Below are 18345 nucleotides of genomic sequence, written 5' to 3' on the forward strand. Positions count from 1 at the left end.
CTTTGGGTGGTTACAAGATCTTCACAAAGCCAGCATTTTTGGAAGTTGAAGTTGAGAAAAAAATGAAACTGAGTTGATATATTTAATTTGTGTGCTAATTTGTAGAAGCCATGTGTTCAGATGTGAACGAGCCTTGGGCTTACACACTCCCGTCTCTTGCAAGTAGTGATGTCCTGCTGCTTAATCCTAGTTTGAGACAGCATAATTTGCCTCAGTATCTGAATGGTTAAGACAGTTGTTTCCAACCAGCGTGCCATGGTACCCTGGGGTGCTATGGGCAGCACTGTCTTCTGTCCCTCTTTTCTTCCCTCCCTCTGATGCATTATCTCATCTCTGCCTCCCAAAGGCTTGCACAGCTGTTTGTTGCAGCAGCCCTGGCTACAAGCTCCTCAGGTGAATGGTGTCTCGAGCTGGGCAAGGGGGGTTTCCCACGCCTTTGTGGGGCAGTGTGAGGAGGAATCTCTCTGGGGTGGGTGGGGCAGCTCAGAGATCAGGGGTGGCAGTTGTGGCTGCCCAGAGGACTCCCAAGGAGAGGGGAGCAGATAGAAGGCTGAGGGAACACTCCACAAGGGAGGGTGTTCAAACAGGGGTGAGAGGCTGCCGGCTTTACTGACAAGGGGTGACATAACTGGGCTCCTGAGCCCCACAGGGGTGCCGCAGAAAGAATTTAGTTAGTTAAGGGAGCCATGGACTCAAAAAGCTGGAAACCCTTTGGGTTAAGATACATTTTGCATGAGCTTGCAGAGTTTGATCCTGGTATTTCATGCAAATCATAGTTTGACTGCTGTTGATCTCTTACTTTCATTCTCATCTTTCATTCTCATCTTTCCCTTCCCACAAATAATAGATGCTTTGTCTCTGAAGAAGTTGATAAAACAATTGTTTTGTGCTATGAGATAGCATTTGTGTTATGATCTCATACAGCTAAGACTTCAGTAATGACTGTGGGTCATAGCGGTATTAAAGGTGGAAGAAGTGGCAACCTAGATATTTGATTTTATCTTCAAGTAATATTTTGCTGGGAGCCGCCCAGCGTGGCTAGGGCAACCCAGAGCCGCCCACCGCGGCTAGGGCAACCCATATAAATAATAAAAAAATTGTTGTTATTGCATGCTAGAAATACAGACTTTGTCAGATGCTGTTGTGGAATATGTAGTTCGTCAGTCTTTTAGTGATTATGTGTGCCATGGCTAAGAAAACCGACCACCTGTCCTCAATACATTGTCTCCTATACCATTTAACATCTGTATGTAGTGACTGAGGGGATGTCATCTGGAGTAAGTGTCAGCCAATATGCAAATGATACCCAGCTCGGTCTCTCTATTCATCTGAATCAGGAGTGGCTGTGCAAATGCTGGACTGGGCTGGGTGAGGGCCAGGAAACTGAAGCTGTGTGTCTTTAGTTTCTAATGTCTGGGAATTAGGGAGGTGGCCTGTTCTGGATAGAATAGCACTCCTCTTGAAGGAGCAGGTGTGTATTCTGAGTGGTGTTCCTTGAGTCTAACCTGCCACTGGTGGCTCAAGTAGTGCCAGCCTTTGCCACCTACAGCCATCTTTCAACCAGGTTAGCTTGGTTTCAGTAACCAATTCACTGGTAATTTCCCAGATTACTACAGCATGCTGTATGTGGGTCTATCCTTGAAGATGAGGCTTATTCCCAGGTAAATGGGATTAGGATTGCAGCCTAATTCACTAGGAGCTGCCTTTAATATCTTCTGAAATTTGACTGAAAATATCTTTTTAAGCATTTCTCAATAAGCTCTGTGTAACTTACTGCCTTCTAAGGCAGTAAGTGGTTGCTGAACAACTCCAGGCACGCCTGGAAGAAGCGGACCATTTGGATCCCTTCCAGTCTGGATTCAGGCCTCATCATGGGACTGAAACTGCCTTGGTCGCACTGGTTGATGATCTCTGGCGGGCTAGGGACAAAGGTGAGAGCTGTTTTCTAGTCCTGCTGGATCTCTCAGCGGCTTTTGACACCATCGACCATAACATCCTTCTGGACCGCCTAGAGGGGTTGGGAGCTGAGGGCACTGTTATACAGTGGTTCCGCTCCTTTCTCCTGGGCCATGTTCAGAAAGTGGTGGTGGGGGATGAGTGTTCAGACCCCTGGGCTCTCACCTGTGGGGTGCCTCAGGGTTCTGTCCTCTCCCCCATGCTTTTTAACATCTACATGCAGCCACTGGGAGAGATCATCAGGGGGTTTGGGCTGGGTGTTCATCAGTATGCGGATGATACCCAGCTCTACCTCTCTTTCAAATCAGAACCAGTGAAGGCGGTGAAGGTCCTGTGTGAGTGCCTGGAGGCGGTTGGAGGACGGATGGTGGCTAACAGATTGAGGTTGAATCCTGACTAGACAGAAGTACTGTTCTTGGGGGATAGGAGGCGGGCAGGTGTGGAGGACTCCTGGGGTAACTGTGCCCCTGAAGGACCAGGTGCGCAGCCTGGAAGTCATTTTGGACTCACAGCTGTCCATGGAGGCGCAGGTCAATTCTGTGTCCAGGGCAGCTGTTTACCAGCTCCATCTGATAAGTAGGCTGAGACCCTAGATGCCCGCAGACTGTCTTGCCAGAGTGGTGCATGCTCTGGTTATCTCCCGCTTGGACTACTTCAATGCGCTTTACGTGGGGCTACCTTTGAAGGTGACCTGGAAACTGCAATTAATCCAGGATGTGGCGGCTAGACTAGTGACTGGGAGCAGCCACCGAGACCACATAACACCGGCCTTGAAAGACCTACATTGGCTCCCAGTACTATGTTTCCAAGCACAATTCAAAGTATAGGTGCTGACCTTTAAAGCCCTAAACGGCCTCGGTCCAGTATACCTGAAGGAGCGCCTCCACCCCATTGTTCTGCCCGGACACTGAGGTCCAGCGCCGAGAGCCTTCTGGCAGTTCCCTCACTACGAGAAGCCAAGCTACAGGGAACCAGGCAGAGGGCCTTCTCAGTAGTGACACCCACCCTGTGGAACGCCCTCCCACCAGGTGTCAAAGAGATAAACAACTACCAGACTTTTAGGAGACATCTGAAGGCAGCCCTGTTTAGGGAAGCTTTTAATGTTTAATAGATTATTGTATTTTAATGTCTGTTGGAAGCCGCCCAGAGTGGCTGGGGAAACCCAGCCAGATGGGCAGGGTATAAATAATAAATTATTATTATTATTAGTGTGGTTTAATAGAGTGTTAGACCAGGACCCGAGAGACTAGGTTTCCCCACTCACGTGAAGCTCACTGAATGACTTGGACCAGTCACCATTTCTTAGGCTAACCTGCCTCACAGGGTTGTGTGAGGATGAAATGGGAAGGAGGAGAACCATGTAACCACCTTGAGATCCTTGGAAGATAAAGGAGGCATATAAATGTAATAAGTGTCTATTAATTATTTAATTGTTAATGATTGATTTAATACTTTAAAATTAGAAATGCGCTCCTGCAGTTAAGCAGGAGAGTGTAGCAGTGGGACAAAAGTGTTCATTTGGAGCAGGGTATTCATGAGGGGGATGGAAGAATATGGTGGAAGAAAGGATACTGCCCTGTATGTGTCATATATTGGAAGTATTGGTTCTGATGTCAAGACTAGTAATGCTTTTCTTCCATCAGTAGGTATGCCCCCTTGTATCAATAGGTGTGCTTCCAAAACAAAACATTTTTAGTTTTGTTGTTTCCCAGTGAACTCTAGATCATTTTAGTACAGAATATTGTTGAGCTTTATTTAATTTCTGCTACAGCTTAATTAAAAAGTAATGGTAATTTTAATCATTGAACATTATCTGAGCATAACACATAGATGTTGGTCCTAAAATACAGTTGTTTCAGAGAAATTTCCATGTTGCTATTTGTTTGCTTTCTTTGGAACATGGCAAATGTTAGTTGTCCATCTCATGTACTTTCTGGTATTAGGCTTGCAGACTTGAAATAAATATTGAATTCAGTGTGAGTTACAGGTAGATAGCTGTGTGGGTCTGACGCAGTCAAAACAAAAATAAAAATATAAATTTAAATATAAATTTAAAAAAAACAGAAAAATTTCAGAAACAGACTGGAAAGAGAAGTTGCTGAATTGCAACTCATTATCAAGCTTAAAACCATGGACAGACCTGGTCTGAATAAGGACACTGGATTCTTATCTCATTATACATGATAAAGCTTTCTTTAGCACCTACCCCCTTGCTTTTTCCTGCAAGACCAATTGCAGTCATTAACAGTCGTTAACAGTCATCTACAGGTTTACCACTCCTATCAGCCAATCACCCATTCCCACCACCCTTCTGAGTAATACCCCTCCCCACCCTCTGACTATACATAGGGTCTGGTGACTTCTGTTTCAGTGAAGTGTGCATGCACACGAAAGCTCATACCTATGACAAACTTAGTTGGTCTCTAAGGTGCTACTGGAAGGATTTTATTTTATTTTTAATTCAGTGTGATTTAGGACAGTTTATATGTGACAACATTTAATCAGTCTCGGACATCGAAGTAAAAAGGCAGAAAATTGCAATTAATAAGTTAAAAAAATAAGAAAATATTTATGGAGGAGGAATTGAGTCAGGCAGAGAAATGGCATGGGCTAGATAAGTAAAATATTGAGTGTCTGCTAGTGAAGAAGAGACTTGTCCAAGTGTATCAGTCTTGTTCCCCCCCCCCCCCAACACCCCATATATATCTTGATTTTTCTTCATTTCCTAATTATTGCAAAGTGAATGCAGCCAATCCATTCATAAATCTTGTCATGAAAATAAGATCGTGAAACATTGTGGTGATTTTTTCATTTTTCCATGATTACTACCAATAAGCAGAATAAACTAATTATTGGCAACTAATTTCAAGGTATGAAAATATGTATGTATTTTAAACATTGATCCTGATAATATTTTCACTTTATTTCAGATCTGAGCACTTGGATCTAACCAAATCTTGCAAGAAAATTACTGAGAGCATATTTAATCATGGGAACTCCTGGATCAGGAAGGAAAAGAACTCCTGTGAAAGATAGGTTTTCTGCAGAAGATGAAGCTTTGGGTCATATTGCTAGAGAGGTTAGTAAAACTACTATCTTACTGTAAGCATCTTGAAAACAAGAATTCACACATTCACATTTTGCTTAGTAGGTGCACCTTACATTCATTCTTGTAAAGTTATTTCTTAAACTGTGTTTGCAGTTCTGTATCACCAAGTACTGTATATTATTTTGAAAATGATATATTTGACCATTAGTCACTTAAAATGTAGTCTGCTCACATTTAATAAAAGTATTATTGAATCAAATTTGACTACTTCATTTTTAAATGAAATTTCTTTCAATTTAACAGGCAGAAGCACGGCTTGCAGCCAAACGTGCAGCACGAGCGGAAGCAAGGGATATACGCATGAGAGAATTGGAACGACAACAGAAAGAGGTAATGGAGCAATTAAATATAGAACAAAATTATGGTAATCTTAAATTAAGAACAGTGTATCAGAGTAAATAACATTAAGTAATCCCTTACTTTGACATTGTTAGACATCATGAGCATCACTCTGAAAGCTGGGGTGATTTTCTTTTCAGTTGGTAGAACATCATTCAGACCTCAAGCTCAGCTTGAATATTAAGGTTGTGTTGCACTTATAAAGGAAAACATAAGATGTTGTATATGTGTCAGACTGAATGGCCAGTGAACATGAAATTTGGTGTCTTGAGTACTACTTGGAAATGTTTTCGATGGACTAGGAATATTGACAACTAATGCCTAGGAGTTGGAAAACTTAACACATAAACCAGACTTGCAACAAGCCTCTAAGATCAGCTTTAAAAATATGATGGTGTTTCTGTCAAAACTGAAACAATGTTGAGTCTCTTAAGTTCTTGGGAGTTATGCTGTTGCAGAATAGCAAGAAAAGTGGCAAAGTCAAGCTGCTTTGAATCCAAATTTTCCATGAGCAGATGACTGTTCAGGCTCCTCTTCCCCCATTTCGTAGGCTTGGGTGTGATACAGTACTGCAGTGGGCATATGGAATCAGCAAAATTCAGGCAGAGGCATTACTTTATTTTGGCCAGGTTTTCATCATACAACCATATTTCTGACTTCATTGTACTGTGGGAAATTAAAGAGTTCTGCTTTAGGTTTCAGAATCTTTACATTTAAGAATAAAACATGTATGTTGCATTATCAGCCATGCAGCTTAACTTACATTTGCCAGTTTTCCAGGGAAAAGGGAATGTGGCCATCAACTGCAATTTTTGTTTTTGGTTTGGTTTGGCTAACTTCTACAATTGTCTATATTTGTTCCTGCCTCAGATGATTTTAAAATATTTTTATATTTCTGTATTCAGCACTGTATCATGGCATGTGCTTGAAGTGAGGCCAGATTTCTTCAGATAAATTGCAGAATGTATTCTTAGTGAATGAAAGTGACTCTGGATGAATAACGGATAGTGAACAGTTTTAATTTCAGTTATAATTTGGCAAAATGGGGGAATCTGCACACAAGCAAAAAGCTTTAATAAATATTGTCCCTAAACATTTTGACTGTCTTCAACTTAAAAACTTAACGTAAATGATTTCAAAGGGAACTTTTATTGCAAAATATACTGTTCAGTAAATCTCATGTGATTTATAGAGAAAAGTCTCTACTGTACTTATAACACTTGTTGGAAGAGGACACCAAAAAGGCAACAGAGTCCTCGGTTGCAAATACTTTTGTGTAATGAGCTTTCAGAACTTGAGTGAAGAAACATGTGAAGTATAGGCAGTGTTTCTTTAGATAATTGATTACGATATAATTAATTACATTGGTGATTTTAAACAATTTTGGGTGAAAATAGTGACAATTCTACCATCACATTTAGATAAAGAATCTATGCAAAAACGAACGTAAAATAAAAGTTAGGCCCTGATTAAGGGCTTCTTTGGTGGTTTTAAGCTCTATTCTGTTCTATTCTACAGTCATACCTCTAGTTGCATTCGCTTCATGTTGCGGATTTTCGGGTTGCGAACAGCAACTAGAGTCCGCAACTAGAGGTACCACTGTATTCTGTTCTGCTTGATTGTAAGTAGAACCTGTAAGCATTCTATAAAAAGGGGGGGGGACATAACATTGTCAGTAAAAGACAAATGCAAAAAACAGGTATTTTTTAAAATCCAAAATATAAATAAAATAAACAGTTATGGTAGAAACAAAATAAAATATATGTAATGCGCAAATTTTCTTTTTGGAAATGTTTATTCTTGCGAAGAAATAAGATGTTCTTTACCTTTTTGTAGCTTTCTCGACGTTCTTATGATAGAAAATGGGGACATATCCAAAGGTGGATGGTAGGCCAGGATTGCCTGTTGTGTGGTATTTTGCACTTGGAAAACTAACATGATTGATGTGTTTATTTACTAATATTTTGTACAGTGTGTGAAATTCGAGTATCAAAATGACGTGTCTCCCAACTGTGGGATTTACAAATATTTAACTTTGGCTTGGTTGTGTCCTTAGTTATTTTTATCATTCCAGTACTGAATAAATGGAAACCTAAGGGAAATAATTTCATATCACTAATAACACTGTCCATTTTATATGAATTAAAAAGACAATGAGGTCCCAACATTTCCTTGGCCTTTCTTCATTTGAGGATTCTTCCCAAAATGTATCAATAAGTAGAATTATAGAATTGTAGAGCTGGAAGGGACCACGAAGGTCAACTAGTTCAAGCCTCTGCAATGCAGGAATCTTTTTGCCTAACATGGGGCTCAAAATCACATCCCTGAGATTAAGAGTCTCATGTTCTACCAACTGAGTTAAACTTAGAATGAATGATATTTTTTTGGAAAAACACATTTTCTCAGTACCTGAAATACAAAATCCATTTTTCTGGATATTATGGGCTAGATCCAAAGATTGTGCAGGCCAAAGACCTCTTCTGCAAAAAGATTCTCTGTGTCCTGCACTCAGTGTCCTGCACCCTAAACAGTCTTTGTTGGGGGTTGGGAACTCTCCTGAGCAAGTTTGGGCATAGACAAGCTTTCCCCTTACTTTCACTCTCAATTCATATTGTTTTCCAAATTGTACCATGTTGAATTGTAAGATGTTTTCTCCATGTAGATGGCAGATATCTGTCAGTAATACTTGTTGCTCTTCACTGGACAAAAGTGTTTGCAAATATGTAATTCATACAAACATTTTTGGCTGTTCCTGTGTCCCAAAATAAAGTACAGTGGTACCCCGCAAGACGAACGCCTGGCGCAACGAAAAAATCGCAAAATGAAAGCGTTTTGCAATTTTTTGGACGACTCGCAAAACGAAACCATCTATGGCTGTGCTTCGCAAGACGAAGCAGCCTTGTGACGGAAAGGGAAGCTGCTGCCGCTTACCTTTAGGACTCCGCCAGTGACGTCCACGGCCGCCACTTCTGCCTCCTGCGGTGGCACGGCGCTCATGGCGGCCTCTGCGGCTCCGGCCTTGCCCTCCTCGGCGGCCATGCCGGCCTCCGCGGCTCCTTCCCGGTGGGCTGGCAGGATCCGCGGCTCCTCCCCAGTGGGCTGGCGGGATCTGGCAGGAGTAGCAGCAGGGCTCGCCAGGCGGCCCTCGCCAGGCGGCCCTTGGAACAGCGTCAGCGCCTGAAGGAGGAGAGGCTGCAGCAGGAGGAGACCCCTGGCCCTCCTCCTGCTTCCCCCTCCCCAGAGCCTTGAAGACTTCTGGCCGTGGCGGGTGAGTCGACTCCTTGGGGGGGGGCACTTCTTTTCCCCCCATAGGAACGCATGAATTAAATTTCAATGCATTCCTATGGGAAACCGCGCTTTGCAAGAAGAAATTATTGCAACACGAAACGACTCGTGGAACGAATTAATTTCATCTTGCGAGGTACCACTGTAGTGCATAGATAGCTACAGAAGCTATTTAAGTATTAATCTGAAAGAGAAAGTCTTTATAAAGGCTAAGTGATATTAAGTTCAGAACTGCTACCATTATCATGTAATAAGTGCACTAGGAAGACACTTGTTTCATTGTGCTATTATGGGGGAAAGCTGGTATATATCTGTATAAGCATACACACTGACACAATTTAGAGGCTTAATTTTTTAAAAAGTCTAATTTCCCCTATAACCTGTAAGAGGGTTTTTAAAAACTAATCCATTGATAGAATGTGTCTTGTGGTGTTCCTTCTGTGGTTATAGTACTATAGAAATCTGTTTTTGGCACATTATGATATTTGTAGGGTTTTGAATTGAACAATGTTGTTGCTGTGATTGGGAATTTTGCTTTTATTGCTGTTGAACAACCATACAATCTTGTTGATGCATGTATTATATAATTATATGTAATAATTTGGAGGAAGTATGCTGCAATAGTTAACACTAACCAGGACTGTGGAGACCCAGGTTCAAATTCTCACTCACCAGGTGACCTTAAGCGAGTCACTGTATGTCAATGCAACCTATATCACAATGGGTTGATGATAAAGGGGGAGGGTGGGAGGTGAAAGGATGGAGAACCATGGACACTACCCTAATATCTTTGGAGAATTAGCCAGATAAAAATGTAAAAAATAAACACATTATTGTGCAAAAAGCAGTCTTCAGCTATTTCTCTAAGGGAAATGGCGGAGTACTTGCAATGGCTTACTGAAGGGATGGTGAGTGTCCCAGATGTTTTTGAACTATAGTCACAACCATTGACTGTGTTGGTTTGGAAGAGTGAATCCAACAACATATGGAGGCCCATCTCCTGGTTAACTGCAGACTGCCAAATGTCCAAAGTATATGTTCACCTTTTCTAGTTGCATAGGTGACTATTGCAAACCAGCAATTAAGACTATCATGCAAGATGGATCAAATCGTTTTATGGATAAATCAGTTGGATTAATTGGTGTTTAAATGGGTAAAAATGGGATTGAGAATTGGACAACAAACCTTTATTTAAAAAATATTAAAACTGGTGCTTACACAAATGGCAAACATAATCTTAAATAATATTTCCATTCTCTTAGAACAGAACTTTCCAAACTTTTTATGTTGGTGACACACTTCATTTCATGCATCATTTCATGACACAGTAATTCAATTTTACTAGCAAACTGAAGGTTAAAATAACCCCTTCTTTCCAGCCCTGGGAGGAATGCGGAGAGCGTTTGTGCAACACACCTACACACTGCTGCCGACGCACTAACATGTCACGGCACACAGTTTGGAAAGCTCTGTCTTATAAGAATACCTCTTCCAAGATGCCTGCTGTGACTTACATGTACACCATCTATAAACAAATTAAACATTTTGCTTCATAAATATTTACATGCTTGGTTTTCGTATTAAAAAAAAACTGGTTGCAACCCTAATGATAACTGTTTTGTTACCGTAATTTATTGAGTAATCTGAGATATTTAAGTGAACTAATAACACATTGAAAATTAGGAAGAATGGGTGTCTGATGTGAACAGTAAATCAGTACTTTCTGTTGTTTCTGGGTAATTTTTGTGAATTTTTTTTAGCTGTGTTGTTTTTGGTCTTCTTTCTTTTCCTCCTTTTCTTAAGTAGCATCATCTGGTGTTTCCTTTCTTAGGAAGATTCAGAGAAGGCTAGGGATTCACACAGGTCCAGCCGGCGGTCATACCTGGTTTGTACTAACCTATCAGATCTGTTTTTCTTCCTTCCTTTCTTTTTTCATTTTTGTTCATTTTTAAATGTAGCACTTCATTTTTTATTTAATTTTGTAATTAGGGTGCTGGTGACTTGGTGTCCACTCGAACTACTGGTAGCCACAGGGTTAGTACTCCTATTTTGCCTTAGATCAAGTTCATAAAGCATTCTGTTATGCTCATGCAGATTGTTTCTTTGATTTCTCATTTCAACCAAAATTTTAATTTTTATGGAATTGATACAGAATATTTTAAAGCTGCAAAGAAAGCTGGTGGTATCTTACTAAATCATAGTCTGAGTAGGCCCATTGAAATGGAAGGACTTGAGTTAGTCACGACTAACTTAAGCCCATTGATTTCGGTGGATTCTTCAATCAAGGTAACTTGCTTTAAATGTGGTGAAGTGTTATATCTGCATTGGTGCTTACCTGGGCTGCCATCATAAACTCAACATTGGGTCTGTATCCCTATGTAGATTTGTAACTCTGGATGGGAACAGAAACTGAATCCTCTGGTCAGAAGAACATTGAATGCTAGTATTCTAAGGGTTAGAACCTGAATGTCAAAGTTGAACAAATGTTTCCCTTTTGTCAATTGAAAATTAATATAGTCAATGTTAAATGACTAAGTTATCAATAGCTAAGGAAAGAAAACTGCACACATACTTGTCTTTTACAATTTGGTTCTTAAGAGCACCTCCTTGGATGCCACTGGGTCACACAGGAGCAGAGCAAGTACTTCCAGGCGAAGAGATCTTGTGGTGCGTAGTATTGATGAGCATGCTGTGGTTTGTTCACATAGCACTTTGTGCATACTGATGATGAATACTGGTGGCAAAGGGTGTTATCTGATTGTTGCCACTGCCAGTCACTTGTGCAGCAGACTTCTGCTGTCACAAACAAATCTCCCCCCGCCTTGTCTCCCCCTGAAGCCCCACCCCACCCCAATCACTTTCAGAGGATCCCAACCTTCCAGATGACATGAAGAGGTTGCTGGGAACTACAGAGGGGAGGGGAGCAGAGAAAGGAAAACTCTAGTACAATGTTGGAGGACCCCCCTCAATATTTCAATTTTAATAAAATATTTGGTCTTAGAAGTTCAAGACATTTAACTTGAGCATTTACGTGAGCCCTGGGCGGGAGAAGAGAAATGAGAGACAAAAACGTGAGATGGCTTTAGGCTAGCTGAAACACTTCCATTTGTACAGGGCAAGACACCCCATTTTTGCAATTCTTCTACTAGAGAGCCCTTTGCAAGTAGTAGCACTTCCACTAGCTTAAAGCCAGTGTTACACGAAACCACACATTTTTGTCTAAATTTCATCACATTTTTGGAGGCCTATTGCAGATTGCATTATGTATAGAACATCTGTCAAATAGCAGTGTGTGAAGGATAATAGAAATAGGAACACATCTTTATCTCTGCATACTAATTTTAATTATGCTTAATGGTTTGTATTTGTGAGAGGTTCTTTTGTTTCAGCTCTTGCGTTTGTGTTCAAACTTGTATCACTTCTGCCAATGGCTTTCTGCATATCATTAAAAAGAATGAAAACTAATGTCATCTGTGATTTCTGTGTTTACACCCTGTGCTGAATCATATAAATGCATGTCAAAGCAAAGTTCTGAGCAATGCAAAAATGGTAAAATAAGTAAATTCAGTATGTTGCAGAGTACAAGTCTAATCTATGTGCTGTTTCTGCCAGACCATTTTGTTTAATTTCCTTTTCTTTTTTTCTCATTGGATAGATCAGTGGTTAATAAAGTTTCATTTTACATTGTTTTTGAACTATCACATGGGTGGTTTAGAATTGTTTCTGTGGATACTACTGCTCCTTTGATGGTAACTTTCTAAATCTTTACTCAACAGAGCCATGCTCATGGAGACTCTTATGGTGGGAAGAAGTCTTCTAGCTCTAATAAAGATCTTTTGGTTAGTGTTTTCAATTAGGGATTGCTATAATTTTACCTCTTCATGGTTTCTCTATACATTATTCCCCCACATATTTGGTATATTGGTTGTATAAGGTACTTCATCTATGTTAAAAAGAGATCTTGCTTACTGTGCAGACTCTTCCAGCATTATGCAATGGAAGCATGAAAAGCCTGAAGCAACAGGGTGGTTGACATCGGGAATGGTAAAGAAGTTTACCTACTAAGCCAGGCATCCCCAAACTTTGGCCATCCAGATGTTTTGGACTACAATTCCCACCATCCCTGACCACTGGTCCTGTTAGCTAGGGATCATGGGAGTTGTAGGCCAAAACATCTGGAGGGCCGCACTTTGGGGATGCCTGTACTAAGCTAACTTCTCTCCACTTGGATTTTTTCTGTTTGAGGTTTTTCTGAAATGTTTTGAATTATTGACCCTCATGAAAAAGTTTTGTTTCTAGTTCTGTATCTGTTCTCAGTGGGCACAGGAATCTGTTAAGCCTCCCAGTAATGAGTGCTTCAGATTTCATTGAGGAACAGCCTATATAAGGTTGGATATTTGAATTGAAGTAGACATATGAAACCACTTAAATGAATTATTGCAACACAGTTTAAATGTCTGGATTTCTAAGAAAACATTTGTACAAAGTTTGAGAACACTTATGTTTGTGGACTTTTAGGACAAACAAGTTTGTAGACTTTTAGGACAACTTGTTTTATGGATGGTCACTGATTATAAAGCTTGGCTTCTCATGAAGCAGGCATAAGTTGCTATTTAGTCTTATAAGAACCTTGCAATAAGTAGTTCTACTTTCATTCTAATTAAATGATGTTCTCAGTACTTTCTGCCCACATTCATGCATTGTACTAAACCATGGTTTAGTGTGATCATCATCACGAAAGGTCCAGAGGACGGGCAACACAAAAATGGGCCTTTTCTGCAATGGCTTCCTGTTTATGGAATGCTCTTCTCAGGGAGGCTCTCCTGGTCCCTTTATTACATACCTTTAGGTGTAAAGCAAAAACATTCCTCTTTTCCCAAGGCCTTTGGCTATTTAAACAGTCTGGCCATTTAAGGAGGGACGCGGGTGGCACTGTGGTCTAAACCATTGAGCCTAGGGCTTGCCTATCGGAAGGTTGGCGGTTCGAATCCCCACAATGGGGTGAGCTCCCGTTGTTCGGTCCCAGCTCCTGCCCACCTAGCAGTTCGAAAGCACATCAAAGTGCAAGTAGATAAATAGGTACCGCTCCGGCGGGAAGGTAAACGACATTTCTGTGCGCTGTTCTGGTTCACCAGAAACGGCTTAGTCATGCTGGCCACATGACCCGGAAGTTGTCTGTGGACAAACACCGGCTCCCTCTGCCTATAGAGTGAGGTGAGCACGCAACCCCAGAGTTGTCCGCGACTGGACCTAACGTTCAGGGGTAACTTTACCTTTATGGCCTTTTAAACTGTGGAGAGTGGGTACTGTTTTTGTTTGTTGCTATAGGTTTTTGTTTGTTTGTTGATATATTGCAAACTGCCCTGTGATCGTTTGATGAAGGGCAGTATTGAAATTTAATAATAATTTTAAAAAATAAGACGTCCATCAGCAAATGAAGAGGGAGGCAGTTTTTGACAAGTTCCCAAACCCCTCCAGAACACATTTAGAGGGGTATGGTGGTTGAGCATTAGGGGAAGGGGAAATTGCCAGCTTCTCCATTTTTCTGTCAGATGCTCAACTTTCATGGAGGGGACACCAGTGGATACCATTCTTGTCCACTCTTTAAAAAAGGGATAAAAATAGTAGAGTCTAATGTATACATTTAGCTGCATTTGGGCCTAAAAACTATGTACAGTATGAGGATCATTGTGTGACATAGAGCACATTGATATATAAACAGCTGCTTGCTCATGCAAAATTGAATATATATTGGTGCTTCAGAGCACCACAACTTGTCATATGACTTGAATACTGCAGTAAACATCAATCTTTCCTTACATGTTTGAATTTGAATACTTTTTTACAACTTTGTAATATATTTTTGACAGAGTGGATTTTACCATGACCAACGAAACTACAGCAGCCTTAGGCATAGCAAACCACTTTCTACCTACCATCCTCGGGTTTGTGTGACTTATTTTATTTTACTAAACAATCTTATTTAGACAAGAGTTATTGCAATGTTAGCTGCCATGCTCTAGTCTAACAGAAAAGCCCTGCTTGATTTTTGGTGTTTGGATTAACAACTCAATTTTGAGGACTTGTGTGATTTCCAAATCAACTGCTCTCTTTTGTTTTACATTTTTTGTTGTTTTTTTTTAGTCATTCAGTCATGTCCGACTCTTCGTATATTTTACATACATAACTGCTATGAGAATCAAATTATGGGTTAGAAGTAATGCTAGGCGGTTGAATTCTGGCTTGCGTCCACTAAACCTTTTCTGATGTAACTGTTTTTAACTTATGTATATGTTGCCACAGTGCAGTTGACAGATTTTGGAACTCTGGGTAACCATTCTAAAGCTATTTGTGCTGAAAATTAATTAAATTGAATGTTTGGTCTGATGACATCCTGCTAGTTTTGAATCCCCTTTCACTTTATGTTGTCACTTTATTAAAATACTAACATGCATTTTATGAACAGTATGTTTCATTTGTATGGTATTAAATGTAATACGATGTCTTATTTTTGTCACAGTCATCTTCTCTATACAGTGATCCTTTGGCAACAACTAAGAATTACAGGGTTAGTAGTGTGTGATAGAATAGTCTACATTTAGGAATTAATAAGGTTCTGTAAATCTAAAAATAATGCTCTCCTCTATAGGTGTCTCCAGATGTAAACACTGGTTTGATAAGAAGTGCCAGTTTGGTTTGTATGCAGATCTGCATGGTTGTCTTAAGCTTGCATTCTGTGGGTCCTTTGGCTTGAAAACATTGTGTGTTCTATTGCAGAAAACATTAGGTTAAGCATGCAAGAATATTAAGATGGAGAATATCTGAAAATCATATTGAAGGAAGGCAAAGCTTGTGTGCAGTGTAGGTTTTCAAATCTCAGGTCATGCCTTTCTTTCAGTGGCAAATCGTACAGGATAGTAGTTGTCCTGCAAATACACAGAGCTCTCATCTATGATCAGTGCTTATATACCAGCAACTTCAGTTCATTTGCGATCATCAAACAAGTTAACTCTAGACACTGTGCAAATTTGTATCTTATAAAGTACAAAGCAAAGAGCTCTATTCACCAAGAATTTATTTTAGAAGGTTCAATGTATATTTTGGAAAAAATATTGTGACTGAAACTGAACAAGCCTTCCCTAGTAATTATCTGTTATGTGGAGCATTTACTAACAGTCTGTCTGCTGTGGATAATTGTCAGCATCAATCCTGCTTTTGAGCTGAAACTCAAGATCAATCAGGTTAATATTTTTCACACAGGCCTTTGCGAAACTGTATGGATAAGGTCAAAAGACCAAGGACTGTAAAGCTCACCAGGAAGTTTCAGGATTAAGCAAGTTAACAGTTAGGAATGCAGGGTAGCCAAAAAAAAAAAAAAGAGAGAGGAGAAAATAGACTGAAAAAATAAGTATCTGATGAAAATATTATACAACTAGTAGAATTGCCACAGGTTTTTTAACTGGACCTCTCCAGTGCCTATAAAGGAAACCTGTTATTCATAAATGAAGTGAAGGCTTTCTGGGGATGAAAATAAATGGAAAATGCTTCATTTGCTAGATTTCTGTACCTGGTTGCTGTCAGAGGAGTAGGGAAAGTAATAAGAATGTACAACATGAGAAACAGGGTGATGAAGAAAGGAGAGGCCCAAACAACTGAGGAAAATATTGTATGGGCTAAGGTAGTTGACTGGAATGGGAGCGATATGCTGAAAAAATTATTTCTGCAAATCATTGCCAGAAAATTTGCTTCTGTCAACTTACATCCACTTGCTCCATGTGGCTGCATCCAAACCATGTGGAGTATATTGCTTAAAACAAGCAATGACCTCTGCCGTACTGCCTGCCTTTCTGGAAGCAAGTAGTAAACTGAAGTTAATAGGAAGGTGTTAGAGAAAATTAAGCTGCCCTGGTTATAATTGCTATTTTTCTGCAGTGTAGCATGAAATCTACACTGTTTGTGCTTCTTAAAAATCAGGCAAGCTTCTGGTTTATTGGTAAACCTGTTAGCATTGCATGGGTAATAAACACATTGCTAGTGCTTGAGCTTGTGTATTAAATTCACAAACTTTCTAGAAAAAGCTGCTTTTGGATGCAGAATCTTCAGAGGTTTTCAGCAAGTGGATAAGATGCTTTATGTATTTGTGCTGTTTTACAATGGTGGGTTAGGTTAGAACAATTGCATCTCTTAAAGTGGATTAACTGGAATAAAAACTCAACTACATGGATGATTTATTGCTTAAAACTACAACAACCAATTCCTATGTTTGCAGTGCTTAGAACAGGAATCGGCAAGGCTCAACGGGCATGGGCCGGATCACTCCCGCAGAGATCCTCTGTGGGCTGGACTGGCACAGTGCGACGCTGGAAAGCGCATTGTGCATGTCCGCCTGCGCCGGAAATTGCTTCTGCGCGTGCCCAGACGCCGGAAAGCGCATCTGCGTAGAAGCAATTTTCAGCGTCTGGGCATGCGCAGAAGCGATTACTGGCATCTGGGTATGCGCAGAAGCAATTACTGGAGCCACTGAAGAGAGTCCCTGCGCTGCGCTGGTTTAGCTCAGTGCGCGGGGACTCGCCTAGCAGGTGGCTTGGTTCGGGGGCTGCTCGTGCGCCAGTTAAACTGCCTCTGTGAGCTGCTTCCAGCCCATGGGCTGCAGGTTGGGGACCACTGGCTTAGAACTTTATAGCTTTGGGCTGGCAAGAGCCCTTGATAAATGGAAGTCGAAAGAAATAACCTATTCCATTGTATATGTCAAAGAACATGTAAATATTATTGCTACCATATAGTATATATTCCAAGCAGTATTTTAAATGTGCCTGGAGGGTTAGAATTTAATAACATTATGCTTCAGTTTTTAGTGAAAGAAGCATGTGTACTTCTGCTAATGGTGATGTTTGTCTGCATAGCAGCAATGCTTACAGGCCACATGAATACTCTTCATTCTGCAATACTGTAAATGCAAACACAATTTTCTCTGTTCTTTAGGCATCGTTAAGTGGTGATGGATTCTATAACCCATATAGTTATCATACAGTAAGTCTGCAGGGCTTTCTTTTGGTTTTTACAAAATACTTTTCTGTGAAGATAAGTAGCTGAAAAACCAAATATTTTCCTTCCCTTTGCAACCTTGTTTTTAGCCTTCAGAATACAGTTGTTACTCTTCAAGAGCAAGTTCAGCACGAAGTAGTCCAGTGGTGAGAAGTTTTCTGCACGCATTAGAGTTTTTCAACGTTGACTAATGCTCTTCTCTTTAACCATTTGTGTGAATCACCTTACTCATAAATGCATGGGTTGTGGAGTTTGACTTGACAGAAGCAAGATATTAAAAGGTTAATCAGAAATATAAGCATTTTTCTGACTGCCATTCAGTGATTTTATGTTGTTATTTAGTTCTGTATATTATGTCTTTGAATGTGGAATATGAAAAATTCATATACCTCAGCAGGATGCCTCTCAGAATTACCATAATGCTAGGGGGGGGAGCACAGTTTAATGTGTTTCTGTACAACAGTTGAAGCAGACACAGCCTACCATGTCTTCTTCTACCTGTATCCTCTTAGTACTTGAGTCTGTTTGCTAGGAGATCTATGGTGACCAGAAAGAGTGTTTCAGCCTTTCCATTAAGCACTGCCCCTTTGTCAATGTAGAACAGGAATAAG

At 40.4% G+C, this 18345-nt stretch overlaps 1 protein-coding gene across 45 annotated transcripts in view; it reads left to right on the top strand.

Annotated features, from left to right (window-relative positions):
• The window catches only part of LRRFIP2 (LRR binding FLII interacting protein 2), an 81502-nt gene that overhangs the window by 34851 nt on the left and 28306 nt on the right, over nucleotides 1-18345 (top strand). For 9 of the 45 annotated variants that reach the window (XM_088653807.1, XM_035128791.3, XM_035128797.3 and 6 more), the window contains exons 2-13: nucleotides 4887-5035; nucleotides 5309-5395; nucleotides 7241-7291; nucleotides 10521-10574; nucleotides 10679-10723; nucleotides 11288-11356; nucleotides 12466-12528; nucleotides 14560-14634; nucleotides 15210-15257; nucleotides 15339-15383; nucleotides 17672-17719; nucleotides 17824-17880. In XM_088653807.1, the coding sequence (XP_088509933.1) occupies nucleotides 4946-5035; nucleotides 5309-5395; nucleotides 7241-7291; nucleotides 10521-10574; nucleotides 10679-10723; nucleotides 11288-11356; nucleotides 12466-12528; nucleotides 14560-14634; nucleotides 15210-15257; nucleotides 15339-15383; nucleotides 17672-17719; nucleotides 17824-17880 (732 nt within the window). In that variant the 5' untranslated portion in view covers nucleotides 4887-4945. Of the gene's footprint in view, nucleotides 1-4886; nucleotides 5036-5308; nucleotides 5396-7240; nucleotides 7292-10520; nucleotides 10575-10678; nucleotides 10724-11287; nucleotides 11357-12465; nucleotides 12529-14559; nucleotides 14635-15209; nucleotides 15258-15338; nucleotides 15384-17671; nucleotides 17720-17823; nucleotides 17881-18345 lie in introns of those variants that run through there. The other 36 variants (XM_088653834.1, XM_088653835.1, XM_035128803.3 and 33 more) reach the window with 20 other exon arrangements.

This window comes from Zootoca vivipara, chromosome 11, assembly GCF_965207765.1.
Source record: "Zootoca vivipara chromosome 11, rZooViv2.hap1.1, whole genome shotgun sequence".
NCBI classification, from domain to species: Eukaryota; Metazoa; Chordata; class Lepidosauria; order Squamata; family Lacertidae; genus Zootoca; species Zootoca vivipara.